Genomic DNA, 23,919 nt, shown 5'->3' on the forward strand with positions numbered 1-23,919 from the left:
GCCGATACGCTAAAAGAGAGACGTATACTCTGCGCAATTGAGACGCCAATCTAGCGGTCAATATGCCTACACAGTTACGGACGCTATCGAAGCCGCAACCCCGATTACCTCGGTTAAAACCGAGAGCGACGGGAAACACGACGGCCGATACGCTAAAAGAGAGACGTATACTCAGCGCAATTGAGACGCCAATCTGGCGGTCAATATGCCTACACAGTTACGAACGCTAAAGACGTTGAACACAGTTGAGACGTGCATTCGAACTACCTCGGTCATGCCGAGTGTGGAAACGAGCGCACCCAATCAGTAACGTGAAAAGACAAACGAAGAACTATGATCGAAGCCCCGGCCAAGCCAAAGGCCGGCAAAGATAACTTTATTACAGGTAATTGCAAGGAGAGTACAAACGACGGCCGTCCCCATGTGGGTAGCCTAAACTCTACCTACCAAAGTTTTACAAAAAGCGAAAAAAACAAAAAAAAAAAAAAGCAAAAGATTACAGACTTGGGATTTGAAGCGCCAAAAGGATGGCAGGGAGAGAAGGCTCAATAGTTGGCCCCCGAACAGCTGAAGCTATCCGAGACGCCGGGTGAGTCCGGTGACGACCGCCCGTCTCCCTATGCCTGCCGTTGCCCTCCATCTGTAGTAACGGCATCTTCGGTGGCCGGCTTTGAGGAAGGCTGACCATCTCCAAGTAACTCCTTGGCCTCAGCTGTCTGAGCCGCCTTCGCCGCTTCCGCCTTCTCAGCAGCCGCTGCCTCCGCAGCCTCAGCTATCTCATCCATGAACTGGTCATATTTATCCCACGGGAAGGAGCCGTCGGGGACAGACCTTCTGATTGCCTCCCTGGCCGCCTCCTCGGCCCGGTCCGGGGTGGACGCACATTTTAGGGAGGAGATCATCTTGGAGCATTTCAATATCCTTCTCTTTTTGAGCAAGGATAGCCTGCACATTACTGAGCACCTCCGCCTGCTTATGGAACCGACCCTCCCACTCGTCCCTCTTGGCAACCACAGCGTCGTAGGCGCCTTTATACCTATTCCGCTCCTCCATCATCTTGGCCGTGGCGCCATCAGCATCCTCAACTTTGGCCCTCTCAGCCCTCAGCAGCTTTTCAGCCTCCTCCGCACGCCTCACAGCAGCATGAAGATCCAGCTTAGCCTTCCCGGCTTCCCCCTTCGCAGCGGAGAGATCAAGCTGGAGCCTTGTAATCAGCGGCCGGATTGGGCGTAGCCTTTTCCTGCTCTATGATAAGGAGGCGGCCGGACGACTCCATCTCCCCACCTCTTGTATATTTTCTCGCCCTCCGCCACGAGCTCGGTGGGAGTAAAACGGGGTAAGGAGTCCACAACGACGTTTTGGTCACCGGCCTTCTCGGCCCGCCTTCTCGCCGCCTTCTCGTGTCGCCGTTCAGGAGGTGAAGCAGCTCGCCGACGATGGATCTACAAAAAATTTACACAGAGCATCCAGGTCACCTTGCGTTGACACGTCAGAAAGCCTGTCGTCAGGAATACCCAACGAGCCGGCTAAATCCGAACCACAAGTTAAATCCGTACCAGTTCGAACCCTCTTAGTTGGAGTGCTGGTGGAAGCAGGCTCCTCCCCGGCAACGGCGGAAGCAGACGGTGGGTCTTTCCTCTTCCTCGGAGAAGGGACCTTAGCAACGGTCACCTCCTCCTCAGAAATGTTGATCACCTCCACATGAGCCTTTTTTTCGGCCGCCGGGGTCGAAGAGGAGTCGCCATTGATGCGGCCGCCGACTTGGGACGCCGCCTTCTTCGATCTCTTGCACACCACCAAGAACCCGTGCTCGAGCGTCTCCCGATCCAACGCCTTCGTCTGTTTGTCCATGAGTTCGTTAGGGGACACTCGGCGATCCTTCACTTCAGCCGTAGGATGACGGGTGAGAACCTTCCCGTCCTTATCAAGCCCCAACCTCCCCAAGTCTTTCTCTGACAGATCCCGACCAAACCGATCTGCAAGAAACCGAACAAGAGTTACATAAAGGAAGTAAAAGCGAAGCTCAGAAAAAGGAACATAGCAAGCAAAGGTGGGCCTCACACCGACCCCACTCACCCCAGCTGAGGGCCGGTATGGGGCCGACGCGACATAGCATCTCGTCCTGAAGAATAATCTGAGTCGGGGGCAGCCATCCCTCCTCAGCATCAAATAGCTGCATTGCCCGCCTCTCATCCGCAGAAAGAGGGACAAAAGTAGCGTCCATCTTAACCTTGTTACCCCGGGAGACGTATTTCTCATACTCTTCCCGGGTCTCACACCGTAGGTGAACGGGGCCCTGAAAAGACCGAGGCAACGGGTAGTCCTCCGGCACTTGGACGTACACCCATCGCTCTTGCCAGTCTTTGCAGGAAGTGAGTTTGTTTACGGAGACATATCCCGCTCCGTCTCGCACGCTTATACCACCCCACCCTTCGGGCGAATGACGGCCGAAGACTATGAAGTCGGCGGAATAAGTCAACCGTAGGGACCTCCCCTTTAAAGAGACAGAGCCATACAAAGCCAATTATCGTCCTCATGGCCAACGGATGCAGCTGGGCCACGGCAAGATTCATAGCTTTGATGATGGGCACGACGTGTTCGTTCAAAGGAAACCGGAGCCCGTACTCCAAATGCCTGATGTACACGCCGATATGACCCGGGGGAGGACAGCAGACCGCCTGACCCTCCCGAGGGAGAACAATTTTGTACCCCTCACCAAGGAAGAAGTGATCTCCGAAAAGAGTTTCTCCGGAGCTGCTTGCGAACTTATTTGTCCAGGTACGGTCGAGGCCAGTCGTACAGGCCTCACCATGGTCTGGAATAGCCCTCCTCCCACCACCAGCGGGAGCCCCCTCACCGCGATCCGGGGTAGTAATCCTCCCACCGTCACCGGGAGCCCCCTCATCTTCATCCTCATCTTCCAACTCCTCCAGGAGGGCCATCTCAGCTACAGGGGAAGGAGACCTAGGCCCCCCAAACCTTAGCGGGATGGCCTCCAGTATCTCCTCCTCATCAAAACGCGACGGGGAACCCCCCGGCGCAGAAGTACCAATCCCGGCATCAGCAGAAGACATGATTCACAAAAATTACTAGCAAGAAAAAAATAAAAGTTTGTTTGTTTACCTTAAAGAAAAACACTCGCCGGATCAAATCTTCCGAAGATTAAGAAGACAAAGACAACCCTTGAAAGTTTGGAGAGATGAAGATTTTAGAGAGAAATTTTCGAAAATTAAATGGAGGCCAAAATCACGGAATAACTACCCTATTTATAGAGAAAAGCCCATGAAGAAGGACCAATCAGGGCACAGCCCATGAAGCGTCAACCAATCAGCGAACACACACGTGTCAAGCATGCAACCGCGGAATGTCAATCGTCGCAACAGTTGAATGTCAATCAATGCAACAGTGACCAAACGTCTTCAACACGCCTACTCACATCTCTTCGACTGTTCATCTCCCTCAAACAAATTCCTAGGTATCTAGTCTCCGCCGGCTACCGATCAACCAAGCCAGGAAGCACCGGCCGGGGGCAATCCAAATCAACCTAAGACTCTCGGCCCTGGTCTCGGTCTCGGCCAGCGTCATGTTCTTTTCCACATCGGATACCCTTTACGCATCCATGTGGAGGGGGGATATGGTATATGGAGCGGCCTAGCAAGAGCCACGCTGGTACACAAGAAGACACCGATACAGAAAGATTTTCGAAATTTACTCTGCAGAATATACGCTCGGCATACATCGGAGCCCATACCACGGCATAGACTACGCTGGGGGCAAATTGATGGGGCATATTCTGCACCGCTGACCAAGTCAACACACTGAGCAAGGTCAAAGATATCCACAGCAAGTCAACGACTTAGATCGCTTAGCCCGATGCGACCCATCGGCTGCTAGCTAGCAGGGTATCGGCATGGCAACCCGCCAGCCGGGGCACATATCCGCGTACTCACATCCAAGACCCTCGGCCGGCCTGCCGTAGGTCCATCGGCCGAGGGTAGAACGGTCTTTCCACCTGATAAGCCACTTGGCCACTTGGCCACTACGTGACAAAAGGTGAAAGCCTATAAATACTCCTCAACCTTCATTGAGGAAAGTCTCTCACAACTTAACCTAAATATACTATTCATCTGGTAATATCTCCCTTATCTCTCTACAATACATATCTAGCCAAGTAACACAACTTAATCCTTTGAGTTTACTGACTTGAGCGTCGGAGTGAGTACGCTTGGCACAAAGCCAAGCCCTCAGTTCGTTCATTGTTGCAGGAGAGGCCGAGAGGAACGATAAGGACGAGAAGAATCCAACCAAAGACATTACTCTACAAGCCACGGGTGGTAACGATACTTGCTCTGGAATTACACCCGGAACAAAAGGTATCTATGGGCTGAAGCCGTCTCCCAGGGCCTGGTCGGAAACGAAAGCCGGAGTAGAGCTCCTTGGCTCAATAATGGTGGAAAAAAAATCGCGGAAAAAGAGAGCTCTTAAGGGCTATAACGTCGAGTGATTGTGTCAAAATGCAAGTAGAATACTCAAAAGATACTCCATCCTATTCTCTAAGATCTTCCATATTTCCTTAAACGATAAAATCACTAAGATCTTCCACTTTCCTTATTTGTCTATTATAATCTCACATTCTCTCTCTTACTTTCATTTACATCCACATATCATCATTCCACTAAATTCTACCCAAAAACAAATGTGGAAGAATTTAGTGAATAGAAGAGAGTATTTCAGAAATAGTGTAAAATGTAAATATTTCAGAGACAAAAGTATACTCCCTCCATTTCGATCATTTGTTTGTCTATTTATTTTGGAGTGTCCCTCAATTGTTTGCCTTACTATTTTAGGAACGTCTTTGATTAACAATTGGATCATCCACACTCAATTTGATTCACTTGTCATCTAATAATTAACCTCCTTTTATCTTGGTCTTCGTGCCAAAATCAAAGGCAAACAAATGACCGGACGGAGAGAGTATATTTACAGGGCGTTTGATTGGGGAAAGGAAAAGAAAATGGAATCAAGAAAGAAAAAGAAGGGGAATGGAATGGGGCTATGTAACACCCCTAATTTCCGTAATATAATTCTATAATTTATTTTCCCATATTTTATATTTTATTTTCCGGGAAAATATCCGTCTTTTATCTTTTGGGCTCGTTGGGCTCGAAAATCAGTGAAGACCCGTTCCTCCTTTGGGTCTCACGTGAATCTTAGGGTTGATGGGTGAGTTTTGGGCCTAAACCTAGAATAAACCCATGAGCTTCTCTATAAATATGAAGGGAGACCAAACCCTTGCTCTTCTTTTCTCATAATCTCACAAAACCCTAAACCTAATTCTCTCCTCCTCTCTTCCTCCTCGTGCCGCGCGCCACCCTGCCTAGGGTTTCGTGCCGTCTTTCTTTCTTCTTCGTTCTTCATCATCTTTCGTGCCTAGATCAATCCTACTTCTTGGATTTATCTATCCTCTTCGTAAGTTTTTATGTTTCGCGTAGTTTTATAGTTTTTATAGTTTTTATATATATATAAGTATATTTATTAGATTCGTTGTCTTTGGCACGTGATGATTCATAAAGGCGTGGAAGTTGCTCCTGGAGAGGACGTTTACATCGTTGAAGACGATCTTTAGGGTTATTTGCTTAATAAGGTAACTAGGTGTTTTCTTTTAATTGTGTTTATGCCAATTGATGTAATTAATATGATTTAATGATTGTTTTGCATGATTGGTACATGTTTGATTATTTGTTATCATGATTAAATATGTTTTCACATGTTCGTATATGTTTAAATGTATTAATTATATATCATATGTTGGTTATGTGTTTATTATGGGTGTCATGAGCGTAATTAGGGTTTACGAATAAACCCTAGTGGCGGCATGATAGGCGGCCAAGGGTTCTTTCCAAGGTTATAGCTAAAGCTAGTATAACATTGATGATGATTCAAGCGTTATAGCTTAAGTTAATACAACTTTGGGTAGCTACTCTAGTTATGGCTGGACCTACTATAACATTGAAGAACGAGATAAGGTTATAGCTGTAACTAATATAACCCTGAGATTTATGGCTCAAGGTTATGGTTAATGCTAGTATAACTTTGAGTTTCGTATCAAGGTTATAGTTGAGGTATGTATAACTTCAAGTTATATATACTAAAGTTAATGTAGAGGTTACTATAACCTCGCATCCGGAGTTTATGTTATGGTTAGGGTTACTATAACATTGAATGGTTAATGTTAAAGTTATAGCTGAGGTTACTATAACATTGAATGGTTGATACTTATTTCACATGTTATGTGGTGTTCAGTTTCATTATATAACGTTGTGTTTGCATATATCGTTTATTGCTCTTGTTCATATGATTGTAGGATAGTCAGTTATATTATCCTATGAGTTGATAGTGATGTTATTCACATGTATGTATAGTCAGTTATACTGTGCATTGTTTGTGGGCTGGTTGTATAGATGACGTGAGGTATCAGTTATATACCAAACGGAATGAACTAATGCAACCCTTCGGGGTCTGGTGTATGGTATATGGTCGGGGGGGTAATGGAGGCAGTTGTTATACGCTCTATTCCCCGAGTGTCGTTCGGTGTACGATTATTGCACCGAGAGTCCGGCCAGGTCTTAGACATATAGGCGGTGGTTATACGCTATACATAGTACCTTGGATGCAGTTGTTATACGATCCACACCGATGGAGGCAGTTGTTATACGCTCCGTCAGTTAGAGGCAGTTGTTATACGCTCTAAGGCGTTCATTTTATACACCGTGCTTGTGATTAGAGGCAGTTGTTATACGCTCTAGTAGGTTGTTGGTTTGGTCACATGTTACGTGGTCACAGTGGTTATATGATGTGCATGATGTCATAATGTGGTTTGTGTTATGCGTCGTCACATGTTAGCTGATTTGGAGTAAACGTTTCGAATACTTATCTTTTTATGCCATTGTTTTGGTAGTAAGTTGTTGTCAAGTTTTCATGAGTATAGATGGTCTCACATGTTTACTAGTTTTGCATTTCAATTGTTAATGATTGTTAGTTATATTCAATTGTTGTAAACATGACTGGGAGAGCATCTAGTTACTCCCGACTGATTGTCGACCCCCTTCTCAGGTTGTTCAGATTGTTGCTGTTTTGGATGATATCTTGCTGGGAAGTTGTGTGCGGCGAGATGAATAATAAATTAGGACCTTACTTTATGTTTTAAGAACCTTGAATAATGTATTAGTTTGGTTTTGGATTAGTAGCGAACCGGATTTGGGCTTGGTGTTTCCGCCACCTTGACCCTTTTATCAGTATCGTACTCTGATATTCTCTTTATATAAGTTTTTCCTTTGTTTTATAATCCGGGTTGTTACAGTTGGTATCAGAGCGAACACGCTCCCAACTCTCGCTTAGTTGATGACTAAAATAAATGACCTAGTTAATGAGTGAGAGTAAATGGGGTAGAAACCAATAGGATTGGTTGGTTTTCTTATGTTTGTAAAGTGTATGAGTAGTTGTTTGGAGTGGTACTTAGGTTCTACCACTTATAACGAGACTTCGTTCTTGCAGATGGTACGTAACGCTAATGGTGAGACCGATGCTGACCGCATCAGAAGACTAGAGGCCGCTTTGGCATCTATGGCCGAAGGTTTCACCAACCACCTCAACAACAACAACAACAACAACAACAACCACAACAACCATCCGCAACCGACTGTGTTTGATCGCTTTGCTCGTCATCGTCCTCCGACTTATGATGGTGCGAATGATCCTACTGCGTTAGAGGCTTGGATTCAAGAGATCGAGAAGTTGTTCCTCGCTACGGGATGTCCTGAGGATCAGAAGGTGGATATCGCCACCTATTATCTGAAGGACGAGGCCGACAACTGGTGGGCTCTTGCTAGAGCTGGTTTGGAAGTTCAACCAGGATATGGTTGGGCTCTTTTCTCTGAGGCTCTGAAGAAAAGGTTTTATCCTGAGGAGATGCGCTGGCAGAAGGAGCAGGAGTTCCTTCGTCTACAGCAGGGTTCCATGACCGTTGAGGAGTACACCAACAAGTTCGTGAAGCTGTCACGTTTCGTTACTTCTGTAGCTATGGACGAGGTTTCGAGGACTCGTCGCTATGAGAAGAATCTAGCTCCTAAGGTCCGGACTGCTATGTCTGGCATTCCTTCAACTTCTTTCCAGCAGGCTTATGATCGTGCTCTTAGCATCTATGATTCTGTCCTTGCTACCGAGGCTGAGGAGAGTGCGAAGAATAAGTTCTTGAAGAGGCCTTATGTTGCTCCCAGTGCTTCCCAGAAGAAGCAGAAGTTCGAGGCTCGTTCGTCTTCCCCGCGTGTTCAGGGTCAAGCTAAGAAGGACTGGTCTTGCTTCCGGTGTGGAAATGCTTACCATCCGGGTAAGGACTGCGACGGTAATGTTCTTACATGTTATCTTTGCAAGTCACCGGGTCACAAAGCTGTTGACTGTCCTCAAAAGCCGAAGACTGATGCTCCGAAGACTAGTGCGCCGAAGGCTGATGCTCCCAAGACTGGGCGAGTGTTTGTTATGAGTCGTGCTGAGGCTGATGCTAATCCTGATGTGGTTACGGGTACCTTTCTCGTTCACTCTTTATCTGCTTTTGTTCTTTTTGATACGGGTGCATCGATGTCTTTCGTATCCGAATCCTTTTCCGTCCGTGCTGGACTCTCTTCCTCATCATCCGTTCATACCTCTATATCCCTTCCTACGGGTGAGATTGTTTCTTGCTCCGTTCTTTTCAAGAACGTACCTGTCAGTATCGCAGGGGCGATCCTTCCTGCCGATCTCGTCCAATTCAAACTCGGAGAGTTTGATGTGATTTTGGGTATGGATTGGTTATCTCGCTATGACGCTAGGTTCCTATGTCGTGATCAGAAGATTGTGCTTAAGAGTCCTACAGGTTCGAGGGTTTCTTATCAAGGTGTTAGGGTTACACCTACGGTCAAGTGGGTTTCTGCTATGAAGATGGTTAACATGGGTAGAAAGGGTCATCAGATCTATCTGTGCAGTGTCCATGGTGTTTCAAATTTGAGCCTAAGCTAGAGGATATCCCCTGTGGTTAGGGAGTTTTCCGATGTCTTTCCGAGTATCTACCTGGTATTCCTCCGAGCGAGATGTAGAGTTCTCGATTGAGTTCTTGCTGGGCGGTCCCATTTCGAAAGCTCCATATCGAATGGCACCGGTGAGTTCTGAGGAACTTAAGAAGCAACTTGAGGAGATGATCGATAAGGGTTTTATCCGACCGAGTGCTTCGCCGTGGGGTGCTCCTGTTTTGTTCGTTAAGAAGAAGGATGGTAGTATGCGGTTGTGCATTGACTACCGTGAGCTGAACAAGGTTACTATCAAGAATAGGTATCCTTTGCCGAGGATCGAGGATTTGTTCGATCAGCTCCGTGGTGCTAGTGTGTTCTCGAAGATCGATCTGAGGTCAGGTTACCATCAGATTCCAGTTAGGAATGAGGATATTCCTAAGACTGCTTTTCGTTCAAGGTATGGCCACTATGAGTTCGTGGTGATGCCGTTTGGTTTGACGAATGCACCTGCCGTTTTCATGGATCAGATGAACCGCACTTTCAGCGAGTATTTGGATAAGTGTGTCGTGGTGTTCATAGACGACATACTGATTTACTCGAGAGATGGGGCTGAACACGAGCGTCACCTTCGTGTTATCTTGGAGATTCTGCGTAAGCAGAAGTGGTATGCTAAGTTCTCAAAGTGCGAGTTTTGGTTAAAGGAAGTTACCTTCTTGGGTCATGTGATATCTGGCGATGGAGTTATGGTTGATCCGTCGAAGATTCGAGCCGTGGTCGATTGGGAAAGTCCAAAGAATGTGAACGAGGTTCGGAGTTTCCTTGGTCTAGCTGGGTATTATCGTCGGTTTGTACATGATTTCTCTAAGATTGCGAGACCGATGACTCAGTTAATGAAGAAGGAATCCAAGTTCATTTGACCGAGGCTGTGAAGTCGCTTTTCAGGAGTTGAAGAAAAGGTTGACTACCGCTCCTGTGTTGACTCTACCAGAAGATGGCGTTGAGTTCGATGTGTTCTGCGATGCGTCTAAGTTTGGGTTGGGTTGTGTCTTGATGCAGAAGGGTAAAGTTGTGGCTTATGCTTCTCGTCAGTTGAAAGTTCACGAGACGAGCTATCCGACTCACGATCTTGAGTTAGCAGCAGTGGTGTTTGCACTTAAGCTGTGGCGACACTACTTGTATGGAGTCTCTTGCAACTTTTATACGGATCATAAGAGCTTGAAGTATATCTTCACTCAGAAAGATCTTAACATGAGGCAGAGACGTTGGTTGGAGTTGCTTAACGACTACAAGATTGAAGCTGATATCATGAGGGTAAGGCAAACGTGGTTGCGAGATGCTTTGAGTCGCAAGGTGTGTCATGGTATGAGATCTGTGTTGGTGTTACCCGATGACTTGAGTCGAGAGTTCCAGAAGATGAGCCTTGAAGTAGTTCTTCCTGGTACTTTAGATTTGAGTGCGATGGTTGCTGAACCCGAGATCCTTCATGAGATCCGAGTTAAGCAAAGAGAGGATGAATACTTAGAAGGAGTTCGAGTCGCTATAAGCGAAGGGCGTGCCAAAGACTTCGACGTTGGACCTGATGATGGTCTACGATTCCATGGTCGTTGGTGTGTGCCTAGCTGTGAGGTCTTAAAATGTAAGATTCTCAAAGAGGCTCATAGTACTCCCTATTCGGTTCATCCTGGTGGTGATAAGATGTATAAGGATCTGAAGCTAAAGTTTTGGTGGCCGGGTATGAAGAAAGAGATCGCCGAGTTTGTGAGCTGTTGCTTGGTTTGTCAGAAGGTTAAGTTCGAACATCAGAGACCTGGTGGTCTACTGCAACCTTTGGAGATTCCCACATGGAAATGGGATTCGATTTCGATGGACTTCGTTATGGGTTTGCCGAGGTCGCCGAGAGGAATGAATGCGATTTGGGTCGTGGTTGATCGTTTGACTAAGGTCGCGCATTTCATTCCGATGAAGGAGACTTGGAGTCTCGAGGAACTAGCGAATGCTTATCAGCGTGAGATCATTCGTCTTCATGGGGTTCCTAAGGATATCATCTCTGACCGTGATCCGAGGTTTTGCTCTCAGTTTTGGAAGAAGCTTCAGTTAGCTTTGGGTAGTGAGCTTAAGATGAGTACGGCTTTTCATGCCGCAATGGCGATGGTCGGCGAGCGTACGATTCAGACGCTTGAGGATATGTTGCGAGCTTGTGCTTTGGAGTTTCAAGTTAGTTGGGAGAAGAGTTTACCGCTTGTGGAGTTCTCCTACAACAACAGTTATCAAGCTAGTATTCAGATGGCTCCGTTTGAGGCACTCTATGGAAGAAAGTGTCGTAGTCCTTTGTGTTGGGACGATTCTAGTGAGGCTGTCGTTCTTGGTCCAGAGTTGGTTCAGGAATCGATTGAGCAAGTGAGGTTGATCCGCGAGAAGCTTAAGGCAGCCCAGGATCGACAGAAGACGTATGCAGACTTGCGGCGTAGACCGATTGAGTTTGAGGTTGGCGATAAGGTTTTTCTTAAGGTTTCGCCGATGAAAGGTGTTAAGAGGTTTGGGCTTAAGGGAAAGCTTAGTCCTAAGTACATTGGACCGTATGAGGTGCTCGAGAGAGTTGGCGAAGTAGCCTATAGGTTGGCTTTACCTCCGAATCTGTCGAAGGTTCACGATGTGTTTCATGTGTCGCAGTTGCGTCGTTATCGCAGTGATCCATCACATGTTCTACAGGCTGATGTTATCGAGGTTGAACCTAACCTGACTTATGAGGAACGTACTGTTCGCATTTTGGAACGTCAGGAGAAGAGGTTAAGGAATAAGGTTGTGCCTTTGGTTCGGGTTCTGTGGAGAAGTCAGAAGTTCGAGCAAGAGACTTGGGAAACCGAAGCGTCTATGCGAGAGAAGCATCCACATCTTTTCGAGTGAGGTAGTTCTCTTATCAAGTTTCGAGGACGAAACTTCTTTTTAGGGGGTTGGATTGTAACACCCCTAATTTCCGTAATATAATTCTATAATTTATTTTCCCATATTTTATATTTTATTTTCCGGGAAAATATCCGTCTTTTATCTTTTGGGCTCGTTGGGCTCGAAAATCAGTGAAGACCCGTTCCTCCTTTGGGTCTCACGTGAATCTTAGGGTTGATGGGTGAGTTTTGGGCCTAAACCTAGAATAAACCCATGAGCTTCTCTATAAATATGAAGGGAGACCAAACCCTTGCTCTTCTTTTCTCATAATCTCACAAAACCCTAAACCTAATTCTCTCCTCCTCTCTTCCTCCTCGTGCCGCGCGCCACCCTGCCTAGGGTTTCGTGCCGTCTTTCTTTCTTCTTCGTTCTTCATCATCTTTCGTGCCTAGATCAATCCTACTTCTTGGATTTATCTATCCTCTTCGTAAGTTTTTATGTTTCGCGTAGTTTTATAGTTTTTATAGTTTTTATATATATATAAGTATATTTATTAGATTCGTTGTCTTTGGCACGTGATGATTCATAAAGGCGTGGAAGTTGCTCCTGGAGAGGACGTTTACATCGTTGAAGACGATCTTTAGGGTTATTTGCTTAATAAGGTAACTAGGTGTTTTCTTTTAATTGTGTTTATGCCAATTGATGTAATTAATATGATTTAATGATTGTTTTGCATGATTGGTACATGTTTGATTATTTGTTATCATGATTAAATATGTTTTCACATGTTCGTATATGTTTAAATGTATTAATTATATATCATATGTTGGTTATGTGTTTATTATGGGTGTCATGAGCGTAATTAGGGTTTACGAATAAACCCTAGTGGCGGCATGATAGGCGCCAAGAGTTCTTTCCAAAGTTATAGCTAAAGCTAGTATAACATTGATGATGATTCAAGCGTTATAGCTTAAGTTAATACAACTTTGGGTAGCTACTCTAGTTATGGTTGGACCTACTATAACATTGAAGTACGAGATAAGGTTATAGTCAGTAACTAATATAACCCTGAGATTTATGGCTCAAGGTTATGGTTAATGCTAGTATAACTTTGAGTTTCGTATCAAGGTTATAGTTGAGGTATGTATAACTTCAAGTTATATATACTAAAGTTAATGTAGAGGTTACTATAACCTCGCATCCGGAGTTTATGTTATGGTTAGGGTTACTATAACATTGAATGGTTAATGTTAAAGTTATAGCTGAGGTTACTATAACATTGAATGGTTGATACTTATTTCACATGTTATGTGGTGTTCAGTTTCATTATATAACGTTGTGTTTGCATATATCGTTTATTGCTCTTGTTCATATGATTGTAGGATAGTCAGTTATATTATCCTATGAGTTGATAGTGATGTTATTCACATGTATGTATAGTCGGTTATATCTTTGTGCATTGTTTGTGGGCTGGTTGTATAGATGACGTGAGGTATCGGTTATATACCAAACGGAATGAACTAATGCAACCCTTGAGGTCCAGTGTATGGTATATGGTCGGGGGGGTAATGGAGGCAGTTGTTATACGCTCTATTCCCCGAGTGTCGTTCGGTGTACAGTTATTGCACCGAGAGTCTGGCCAGGTCTTAGACATATAGGCAGTGGTTATACGCTATACATAGTACCTTGGATGCAGTTGTTATACGATCCACACCGATGGAGGCAGTTGTTATACGCTCCGTCAGTTAGAGGCAGTTGTTATACGCTCTAAGGCGTTCATTTTATACACCGTGCTTGTGATTAGAGGCAGTTGTTATACGCTCTAGTAGGTTGTTGGTTTGGTCACATGTTACGTGGTCACAGTGGTTATATGATGTGCATGATGTCATAATGTGGTTTGTGTTATGCGTCGTCACATGTTAGCTGATTTGGAGTAAACGTTTCGAATACTTATCTTTTTATGCCATTGTTTTGGTAGTAAGTTGTTGTCAAGTTTTCATGAGTATAGATGGTCTCACATGTTTACTAGTTTTGCATTTCAATTGTTAATGATTGTTAGTTATATTCAATTGTTGTAAACATGACTGGGAGAGCATCTAGTTACTCCCGACTGATTGTCGACCCCCTTCTCAGGTTGTTCAGATTGTTGCTGTTTTGGATGATATCTTGCTGGGAAGTTGTGTGCGGCGAGATGAATAATAAATTAGGACCTTACTTTATGTTTTAAGAACCTTGAATAATGTATTAGTTTGGTTTTGGATTAGTAGCGAACCGGATTTGGGCTTGGTGTTTCCGCCACCTTGACCCTTTTATCAGTATCGTACTCTGATATTCTCTTTATATAAGTTTTTCCTTTGTTTTATAATCCGGGTTGTTACAGCTACCTCTAATCTACTTTCACAAATTCTCCCTTATGACGGAGATACCCGTCGCAAACTTGCGACGGGTACCATTTTGTCTCACACAAAACCCATGGGGTGAGAGAGAGAGCACATGGGGTGGGTGCCCACCTTGTCCCCTCTACCCATTTCCACTCACATAATACCCGTCGCAATATCCGACCCGTCGCAAGGGAGACCTACTCATCTACTTTATTATTTGGTTTGTTCAACAAAGGAATCAAAATAACACTAACAACCACCCTTTATGCTCAACTACCAATCACCACCACCATCAATGGCAAAGATCACCTTCGACTATCACCTTAAGCAGCCGCGGTAGTTCTATCATTGCCGGAGATTCTCCTGCCCCACCACCGTACTCAACCATGCCCTTATTTTAAACACCTACCCCACCATCACAAACACCACTAGAAGCCTAAAAAAACACTCCCCCACCATCGAAGTTCACTCCCTCGCCTCTAAAAACCCTTGATTGGGACGGGGGAGTACACTTCGGCGGTGGAGGAGAGTTTTCCAAGGTTTTGGATGGTGTTTATGATGGGGGTTTCGATTGACAGTGAGGAATTGTGGGGGCATGAGTGTCATGGGTGTAAGTGGGCTGAAAGTGTCTCCGGCGTGTCGGCTTTCGCATGGTGGTAGTAGCTTGCGGTGGTGGCAGCGGAGGGCTTGGTGGTTGTAGTAGCTTGCAGTGGTGGCAGGCGCTGGATTTAAAGACTGTAAAATCCGACGACGAGGTGGCTGTGGTGGTGGTCATGTCGTGTTGGTGGCAAGTGTGGTGGTGGTCACAAGTATGGTGGCAGTGATCAATGGTTGATGTGTGAGGTGGTTGAGACTTGAGAGCAATGTTATCAGGATCGGGATTTTACTTTGGATCGATGGGGAGGGTAGGATCGAGTCGGTAGAATCGGATCGTAGAATCGCAAGATTCTACAAACTTACTAAATATAATTTTTTATTTGGTAAAAACATATAATTGAAAACCAAAACACTTACTGTATTTATTAATATTTATTCATAAAATATTGGTAATTAATGATTTTAGTATCATTGTATGAACAACTTACACGAAATTTGGGTTTTACGGTGTCATTATATAAAAATATATATTAATTTTTTTTATTATGGAATCCGATCGTAGTATCGTATTATGATCTCATCTCTAGAAATTTTCAAATTAATAGGTTCGTAAGATTCTACAACAATGATAGAATCATTGGATCCAGGATCGGTCAAACATTTTTGGATCGTAAAATCGTAGAATCGTTGAATCGAATAGCGATTCTGACAACAATGCTTGAGAGAATGAGGGGTAATGAGTTAGAGGGAAGATAGGGGGAAAGGGAATGATTGAAAGAGCCAAACAAACACCAACAAAGAGAATCAATCACTTTGATTCTCTTTCTATTTCTGAATACCACCAATCAAACGCCCCCTTAATGTATCAAAACAAATGGCGTTAACTCTTTTTTGCTTTCAAGTATTTGATTACAATGGACAGATACTTGAAAGCAAAGAGTGAAGGTCACTTCATAATTTGAAAAAGGGGTATCGCTGCCCAACACACATGAAACCATTGATCTTGCTTAAGATGATCTTAACTTAAGACCTCTCACAACCTCCTTTTATTGCCCCCTTTATTCTAATCGGGGGGAGAGAACCGTGTTAAATCAAATGGTCTTAAACAAGCATTGGTGCACCCGAAATGTTTGTCCAAATCATATACGAGCAATTTTCATACTAACATAGTCAATAGTCATGGCTCGTGAGTCACGAAGGTATACTCTTAACTCATAAGTCTCTAACACCATTACATCAGAGGACCACAAGAGGTTGCTTATGTTTCCACACCATAAATAACTACTTTTCTAAAACATTAATATTCTCAAATGTCACGTTCTTTCACATTATCAAAGGTCATTTTATGGAAATGCATCAGAAGTTATGTTATGATCAGTGACCACCTGCGGCCGAGATGGGTCGGTTGAGAAAGAACCTTGACGCTTCTTCAGGCTTGCCATTCTTTTCCGATGTCCTCGTCCTTGTTTATGTTGGTCCCACTCATGCGAACCACGAAGAATCCGGTTTCCACATGCCTGTATCAAGTGGAAAAACAAAATGTTGGGTGAGAACAGTTTGAATGATGTAGCTTCATGGAACTACTTTTGAAAAGATTGAAATTGAAATGGAGATGTTGACCTCACAAGTGTACACAGTCCACAGATCCCTTTCAGTGAGTTTCTGGATGACGGCATTGCTTGTGCTGTTTGAGCCTGGAGTTGAGATCACGTCGGAAGTGAGAAAAGAATCGATAACCTTTGCAGCTGGTTCGATAACTTGTACAGTCCATGTATCCTCGGACTTTCCTGATAACATGAAGTTTAGTTTGAGTGTCATTGTACAATATGTAATTGCCTACTACGGAGTGTTTTCCAAATGAATATCAGTGGTGGAGCTAGGGGGGCTAGCAGGGGCGCTCACCCCCGCTGGCGGATGGAAATCGCAAAAGTTTTAGTTAGAATTTTCGAAAAAAATTCAAGTTTCCCTTATACTATTATCCGTTCGCCTCCGCTGAAATATTTCGCCCCCGTTGGCCTCAAATCCTGGCTCCGCCACTGCAAATGATACTCCTTCCGTTTCTTTGATTCTTCCAGCAAAGAAACTCATAGAGGGTACGATTATAACACGGATTGTTATACTCCGCTCACCTTCCAATCCTACCAGGAGCAGGAATAAACTGGTGGTTTCATTTCTTTTAAAAATGAGAAATGAAAAAAAAAAAAAAAAAAAAGCAACAGCGATCATTTCAAAAAAAATTATGTGAACAACTCGGCAACAATTATGGAGTATAGATACGCAAGATGCCAAAGAAACCTATGGAGTATAGATACGCAATAGTTTCAATCTCTTGCATCAAGGCAATAATTATGCGAAATAGCAGATATGACGAGGTAAAAAAAAATTACCACGCAAAGATTCTGTCGAATCCACAAAATGAATGTTCCAGCCAAATAACGTCTGCAATCGCTTTATCCTCCTCTTCTATAGAAAACAAAAATCAGCAACAATTAGCTCCTTTGTAATTAAGATTCATCATGACAAATCTAAACATGCTTCACAATTCAGTACCAAAAAAGTTACGAAGTACATCAGTAGAACATGAGACTTCCCATGGATGACCACAAAACTCAAAGAGGAAGCTTTTCATGCGGTAGATTGATAGGTATCTTGAATTTAAGTTTAACACACAAAGTTCAACGACTAAGTCACATGAGGTTGATGGTCATACACAGCAAGACGTTAAGAATAGGGATTCATAGATTGCGTTTGACAGAACTTTTAAGAATGAAACTCTAATTTCAAATCATTACCATTTATAATGAGACAGAACCAGTACAGGCAACTAACAACAAAAAGGCAGAAAGCTTACTTGCCGACGTACGAGTCTTCGTGTGTTTAACTTCAGTTTGGAAATGGCTTCTTCTAGTAGCTCTCTGGTTGGGGAACCAGAGGGAAGACTCAAAAATTCCCTCACATTGCACTTCAATGAAGCTGATTCTTCATATGAACTTTCTATAGCTTTCCTGCTTTGGGAATTGAAAGCGCAAAGAAAGTCTTCAAACTCCCCGACACCAATAGCCTGCCTCAAACCTCGTGTATAGTCGGCATTCATGGTGTAAATATCATAAACTTCATCGAGCAAACCAGCCTCCATCATCAGGTCCACTCTTTGATCCACAAATTGATCCAGTACAGAGAGAGATGCATCAACACAGATAAAACAGCAATTGTATCTTGAATCATTCCCAAGACAACCCCAGTTCTGTCTGCCACATAAAATTTGAAAAGTTTAGAAAACAACAATTGACAATGATAAAGCCTTCGACTCACAATGGTTTAGGGCAGCTGAAAAGTTTAGTGAAAAGTTCCAAAGTTTATCCAACTTAGACATAAGGCCTTGTTTGCTTTTGATGTTTGGAAGGGGGGTGGGAGGGAGGGAGGGGGTAGAGCAGAGATGTTTTTCTTCCAAATACATCTTAGATTCGAATGATTTTGTTCTGACTTGGAGGGAGGAAACTGGATCCCTCCAAATCTCTACACCCGGGTAAGGGGTAAATCTCTCAATTTAAGACACATCATTGGCGTGAGAAGTTTATCTGAAAGTCTGAAACTTCAGATCGTCAAGGCAGGAAGTGCCAAAAACTATAGTTATTGGTTTCTGAGTGAATATTTTGTTAAGCTGAAGCATAGTGTTCACAATGCAAAGGAAAAGGTTTAGCTACAAACATCGGTTGCTACGTGGTACTTTGTAGGGGTATATCTAAAGATCTGGAGACTAGACACATAGCTAGATAGTTGATCTATTGGACAGCTCAAGCCCCTTGTAAAGTACGAACTTAATCATAAATGGCGTACTAATTTGAGTACAAACCTCTGTAATCTTTTCCTGAAAGAGTTGGCTCGGAAGGACTCCAGATTTAGAGAACAACTCTAGGTATTGCCTGATCTGCAGAAGTTCCAATAAGATTTATTCAATCATTCAAGGGGTGATCGTGATACTTCCAGTTAACAACCAATAAGTACCAGATTAAGTAAGCAGCCCTAGTTATTACCTACTCTGCAAAAGTTAGGGAGCGAAAAGGTAGCGTAGCAGAATGGAAAGTCAAGAAACACAGACAGGGTTTGCTCAACAAAAAAAAGTACTGGATAGTGGGTACTAGAAGTTAGCCTACATGTGAAAAATAACAAAAAAAAATTATCAATTTGGGGTCGGCTAATATAAATTGTCCTATAGAACTATAAATGTGAGATGGAAAAACAATTAAAAAATATTAAGACAAGAGAAACTACGCTCGCAAATCGGGAGGAAGAAAAGACAAGGGAGGGAGGGGAGGAGGAGGGAGGGGGTGATAGATACAGTCACACAGCCGTAAGCTTCTATATCGATGACAAGGTGGACAATGAATATTGTTTGATAAAAACATGGCTACAAGTCAAATACAGCCGGATGACAAGCTAGCTGCTTCAACCCTTGGTGTTCACAGAGGGAGATTGATGAACCTTTTTTCTGGCGCCAATTTTAAAGGCCTGTAATAGGGTATAAAGAAAGAAGGGGGATCCTTAATGATGTATCAACTTACAATTTCTTAGAGTTAGTACAGTGCCGGATTCTCGAACAACTAACCCATCCCCCACCAGAACTTCCTAGAAAAATAAAATATTTATAGTAAACACTGCTCATCCATTTGCCAGACGGGGTGTAATGTCAGTAGGAATATCATGTCAACATTTGACACTCAGTGTATGTAAGCCGTGGATAACTAGACTAACATAGATATCAATCATGACTAGAATTCAGCAAACTGAAAAACATAGAATCAAAATGAAGAAAGTAGCATATAAAACTGTGGCACTTACTTTTCTATAATCATTTGGATGTATCCTGTTGGCTGCAACAGGATCTACAGCTCTAAGACGGTCATAGCTGTAACTACTCTCTTGCTGTTCATCATACTCATTTTCTTGCTGATGATCTATGTCTAGAAGAGAAAAGCTTAAATTATGCTCATACTTTTTTACTAAAAGCATGAAATTTTTTTAATTATCCCCTTTGCTCAGAAGATATCTCTTAATGCTTACCTGACCAATCCCTTGAATGTCTGTCATCCGCATCTCCTAAGGCATCGTCAAGTAGAAAAGGACTGACAAGAGCCTGAATGTGACATGGGAATGACATAAATTAGAAACAAACAAGCTTGTAAAGAACGTTAATTTCTTTTGAGGACTTGCTCATTTACATTACAATCTACACCAAACTACAACTCTCAGATTCTACAAAGTTGTAAGCAAAAAGGGATACAGCGTAGGTGAACTCAAACCAAAGAGCTGGGGCCTGAGAGGTAATGCATAAAACTTAACCAGGCACATGAAAGCCATAGCATACCTGTATATAAAAGTTAGTTCCGCCAACTATAACAGGCAAGTGATTCCGAGCTATTATCTCCTCGATAAGCTGAAATCCAAAATATTTCAATTCATCAAAATAAATACTTGTTTAATCTCTTCATCAATAGAAGTAAATAGTATAAAGATGCACATCCAAACACAGTTTACCAACGATTTTTTCTTATGCTAACAGAAAAATGATAACACCGTCCACCAATCTAACTTCACATATACTCCCTGTGTCCCGGTCATTTGTTCTCCTATTCCATTTTGGGGTGTCTCAGTCAATTGTTGTCCTTTCTATTTTAAGAATGAACTTGATGAGCAATTTGATCATTCACACAATTTGGTCCACTTGTCATTTAGTAATTGGCCCCCTCCTCTTTCCTTGGTCTTTGTGCAAAAACCAAAGGACAACAATTGACCGGGACGGAGGGAGTATTTACGTTAGAATTTAAAAAAAAAAAACCTCATGCTTGCACACTTGCAATTTATTGATGATAACCTCGCCAAACCAAACCAAAAACTATGAATTGTACCTTGCACACTCACAATCTCTTCATCACTAGAATTAAACAATACAAGATTGCACAACCAGTCAACCAGCCACAGATCCCCAGCAACCCTTGTTTAAAGTCCACAAAAATGGTGAAAAGTCAGACCACCAATCTAAGTATCACTTTGTTACAAAATCTTACTTTTTCACACTTACTTCCTCAGTTCCCCAACTAGGCTCCTACCCACAATCAAAAGTCTAAAGCAAAACGCGCTAGGCGTCCAGTCTCAGTCATCGAACCAGAACTCATACATTGTAATGGGCATCTAATTCTGTGTTTCCAAGTATATTACCCAAAAATTCCATCACATTGAAGTCATGTTCTTTTGGACCGAAACTAACAGAACTGAAGCGAAATAACATAGCCTCAACCAAACTGATTACTGAACTGAATCAAACTGAACTAAAACAAAATTCCAAAGCAACGGCGGCTAACTAAGACTAAGCCCTACATAATATATGCAACAATCAAAACAAAATGCCGAAAAATCAATCAATTGCTCACAGGAATAGCAGCATCTCTGAAATCCTTAGAAGTGAATTCAACAGTTGGACTAATTGTTCCAAGTAAATGATGAACAACTCCTGCAATATAAAAACCCACATAAGAAAAACTAATCATAACTAAGTTAAGACGGTCTTAAACAAGAAATGGTGCCTGAAAAATACAGAAAAAACTACAATCCAAGTAAAAAGGAAATACCTTTTTGCTCAAAAGAGGTGACTTTATTGGTAAGAACATCTAAACCATGGTAAACTTGCATGGAATCAGCATTTATGACTTCAATTGGAAAACGGGTACTTAAATCAATGGCTAATTTTGATTTTCCTGAACCAGTAGGTCCCATAACCACTACTATTCTGGGTTTTTGAGCTTGTCCGCCATTGTTGGGGTTTTGGAGTTTCATCGAATCGTCCTCCATTGTTTAGGACTTTGAGTTTGATTGGGTTTTCTCGACTTCGAATGGTATTGATTGGTTTGGGTTGGGATTGGGCTTGAAATGGAAAAGCTATAGTTCCTATCCGATTTGCGGTTTTTGTAACACGTGCCTTCACAGCTTAGTGAAAAATAGAAGGGATATTCTACATGGTAGTATGGTATCTTATAATTTTTTGACTTTCTACATGGTATCTCTACACTTTTTAAAACATACATGGTGGTACCCCTAATTGTTGTTATTATCACTAAGTGTACTCCTAAACTTTATTTTCCGTTTTAACTCAGTTTTGGTCGCTAAGTGATTACTTGGACGGGTAACCAAGCTTGTCATTTATCATCCCATGACATAAGGACTCTATTAGGCTCAATATCTATCTTTGAACATGATAATTTGGCAGGGGATCAATAAATTTTCCGTCAAAATTTTTTTAGCCCATATATATCAATAAATATTAGGATCGAGATGGGATATTGAGCCTAATAGAGTTCTTATGTCATGGGATAATAAATGACAAGCTTAGTTACGCGTTTAAGTTATCAATTAATGCCTAAAACTGAGTTTAATTGACGGAAAATAAAGTTTAGGGGTACACTTAGTGATAATGAGAACAATTAGGAGTACCATGTATGTTTTAAAAAGTGTAGGGGTACCATGTAGAAAGTCGAAAAATTGAGGGGTACCATGTAGAATATCCCAAAATAGAAATATAGAATTATTTTTCTTAAACATTCTTTTTTAGGGCTTGTTTGGATTGAGGGTAATAGGAGGGGAATGATTAGGGGAGTAATATGTGAGGTGTATTTCTCATGTTTGGTATACGGTTAATTATTCACCTCCTGGAATTATTACCCTTGTGAAGGGGTAATACATTACCCACCCTCCCCCCTGGGTAATGATTAAGGGAGTAAAAATCTACTCAGTATTCATTACTCTTATGCCAAACATATCATCAAACAACTCATTACCCCACTAATTAATTTCCCCAGTAATTATCGCCCAATAAAACTTACCCCCATAATAATTCCATGGATTCCAGACAAGCCCTTAGACTACTTTAACATGTGCTTCTTAGATCGATACATTTTACCGAGTATTGTATTTGTTAGGTTAACTCCGTGTGGATATCTCAAAATCTCTATATCAAAAAGTGATAATTAATTGTAGAGGAGATCGAGTGAAACCCAGTGACTCTCTAGCCTCCTTGAGAAAATAAAACATGAATTTTCTAACTTGGTCATCCAGTTCGCTATTTTAGCCTAACAAGAACAATGACTAATGACTATTATTCCCTCCGTTTCGGTCAATTGTTGTCCCTTGGTTTTGGCACAAAGACCAAGGAAAGAGAAAGGGGCCAATTTGTGGACACGGGGGGCCCACAGGGGCTTGGGAAACAAGCGTTTGCATTTGTGGAGTCGCCGCCAATTTATTGTGGAAAATTGGAAACCGTTCGAATACTTCGCGTCATGTCAAGACACAAAGTAGTGACATGAACACTAAGAACTCGTTACCTTTAGCATTCTATGTCTAGAATGACTCTCGTGGATGTCAATGAACACGGATGTTCACAGAGATCTGGAGTAAGGGGTGAGGATACGTATTAGGAAGTCTTTTTAATGAACACCTAATCCCGCCCGCCTCGATAGCGGCTTCTACTAATGATTAGAGAAATCGTCTGTACTCGATATGTTGTCGATTATATGCATGCAATACAACATCCAACGTTTTAATCCTAGCATGTGAAAATTAACTAAGTAGGTAAACATGTAATTTAGCATACAATACAACTAGTATTGGTGCCCGGCTTCGCCCGGGCTAGGGCAGAGCAAAAAATCCGATTATCCAAACTGATCCGATATCCGATCCGAATCTGATCCGAATGTTTGGATATCTGATCCGAAAGTTAAGTTTGGTTTGGATATCTGATCCGAAATCTTTGGTTTTGGTTTGGATATGGATATTAGAATTAAAACATTTGGATATCCGATCCGATCCGAAACTATAGTTTTCTAGTATAATTTCGAGAAAATAAAATTTTATTTGATACAACAACTTAATTAATGTTTAAAATATTAGAGAAATATCTAGGTGGTACTTAAATTTTATGTCGAGAACATTAGAATAAGAATACTAAAGAAAATCATCATGTAAGACTA

At 42.6% G+C, this 23,919-nt stretch overlaps 1 protein-coding gene across 1 annotated transcript; it reads right to left on the reverse strand.

Moving 5' to 3' along the window:
* Positions 1-16,034: 16,034 nt before the first annotated feature.
* On the reverse strand, positions 16,035-21,843 carry LOC141614290 (tRNA dimethylallyltransferase 2). The gene is made up of 10 exons (XM_074433050.1): positions 21,529-21,843; positions 21,331-21,410; positions 20,268-20,336; positions 19,964-20,036; positions 19,742-19,863; positions 18,756-18,830; positions 17,754-18,146; positions 17,290-17,365; positions 16,523-16,689; positions 16,035-16,419 (listed from the first exon to the last, which is right to left on the reverse strand). The coding sequence occupies exons 1-10, from the start codon at positions 21,746-21,748 to the stop codon at positions 16,246-16,248; spliced, it is 1,449 nt and encodes a 482-aa protein (XP_074289151.1). The 5' UTR covers positions 21,749-21,843; the 3' UTR covers positions 16,035-16,245.
* Between the last annotated feature and the right edge of the window lie 2,076 nt (positions 21,844-23,919).

Source organism: Silene latifolia, chromosome 1 (genome assembly GCF_048544455.1).
Source record: "Silene latifolia isolate original U9 population chromosome 1, ASM4854445v1, whole genome shotgun sequence".
Lineage (NCBI taxonomy): Eukaryota > Viridiplantae > Streptophyta > Magnoliopsida > Caryophyllales > Caryophyllaceae > Silene > Silene latifolia.

Excerpts from the sequence above, each read along its gene's own strand:
- LOC141614290 (XM_074433050.1), bottom strand. The coding sequence starts at position 21,748 with ATGGAGGACGATTCGATGAAACTCCAAAACCCCAACAATGGCGGACAA. Across the intron at positions 19,864-19,963 it reads ACATTCAAGGGATTGGTCAG|ACATAGATCATCAGCAAGAA; the intron begins GTAAGCATTAAG and ends TTTCTCTTCTAG. Across the intron at positions 17,366-17,753 it reads GAAGACTCGTACGTCGGCAA|AAGAGGAGGATAAAGCGATT; the intron begins GTAAGCTTTCTG and ends TGTTTTCTATAG.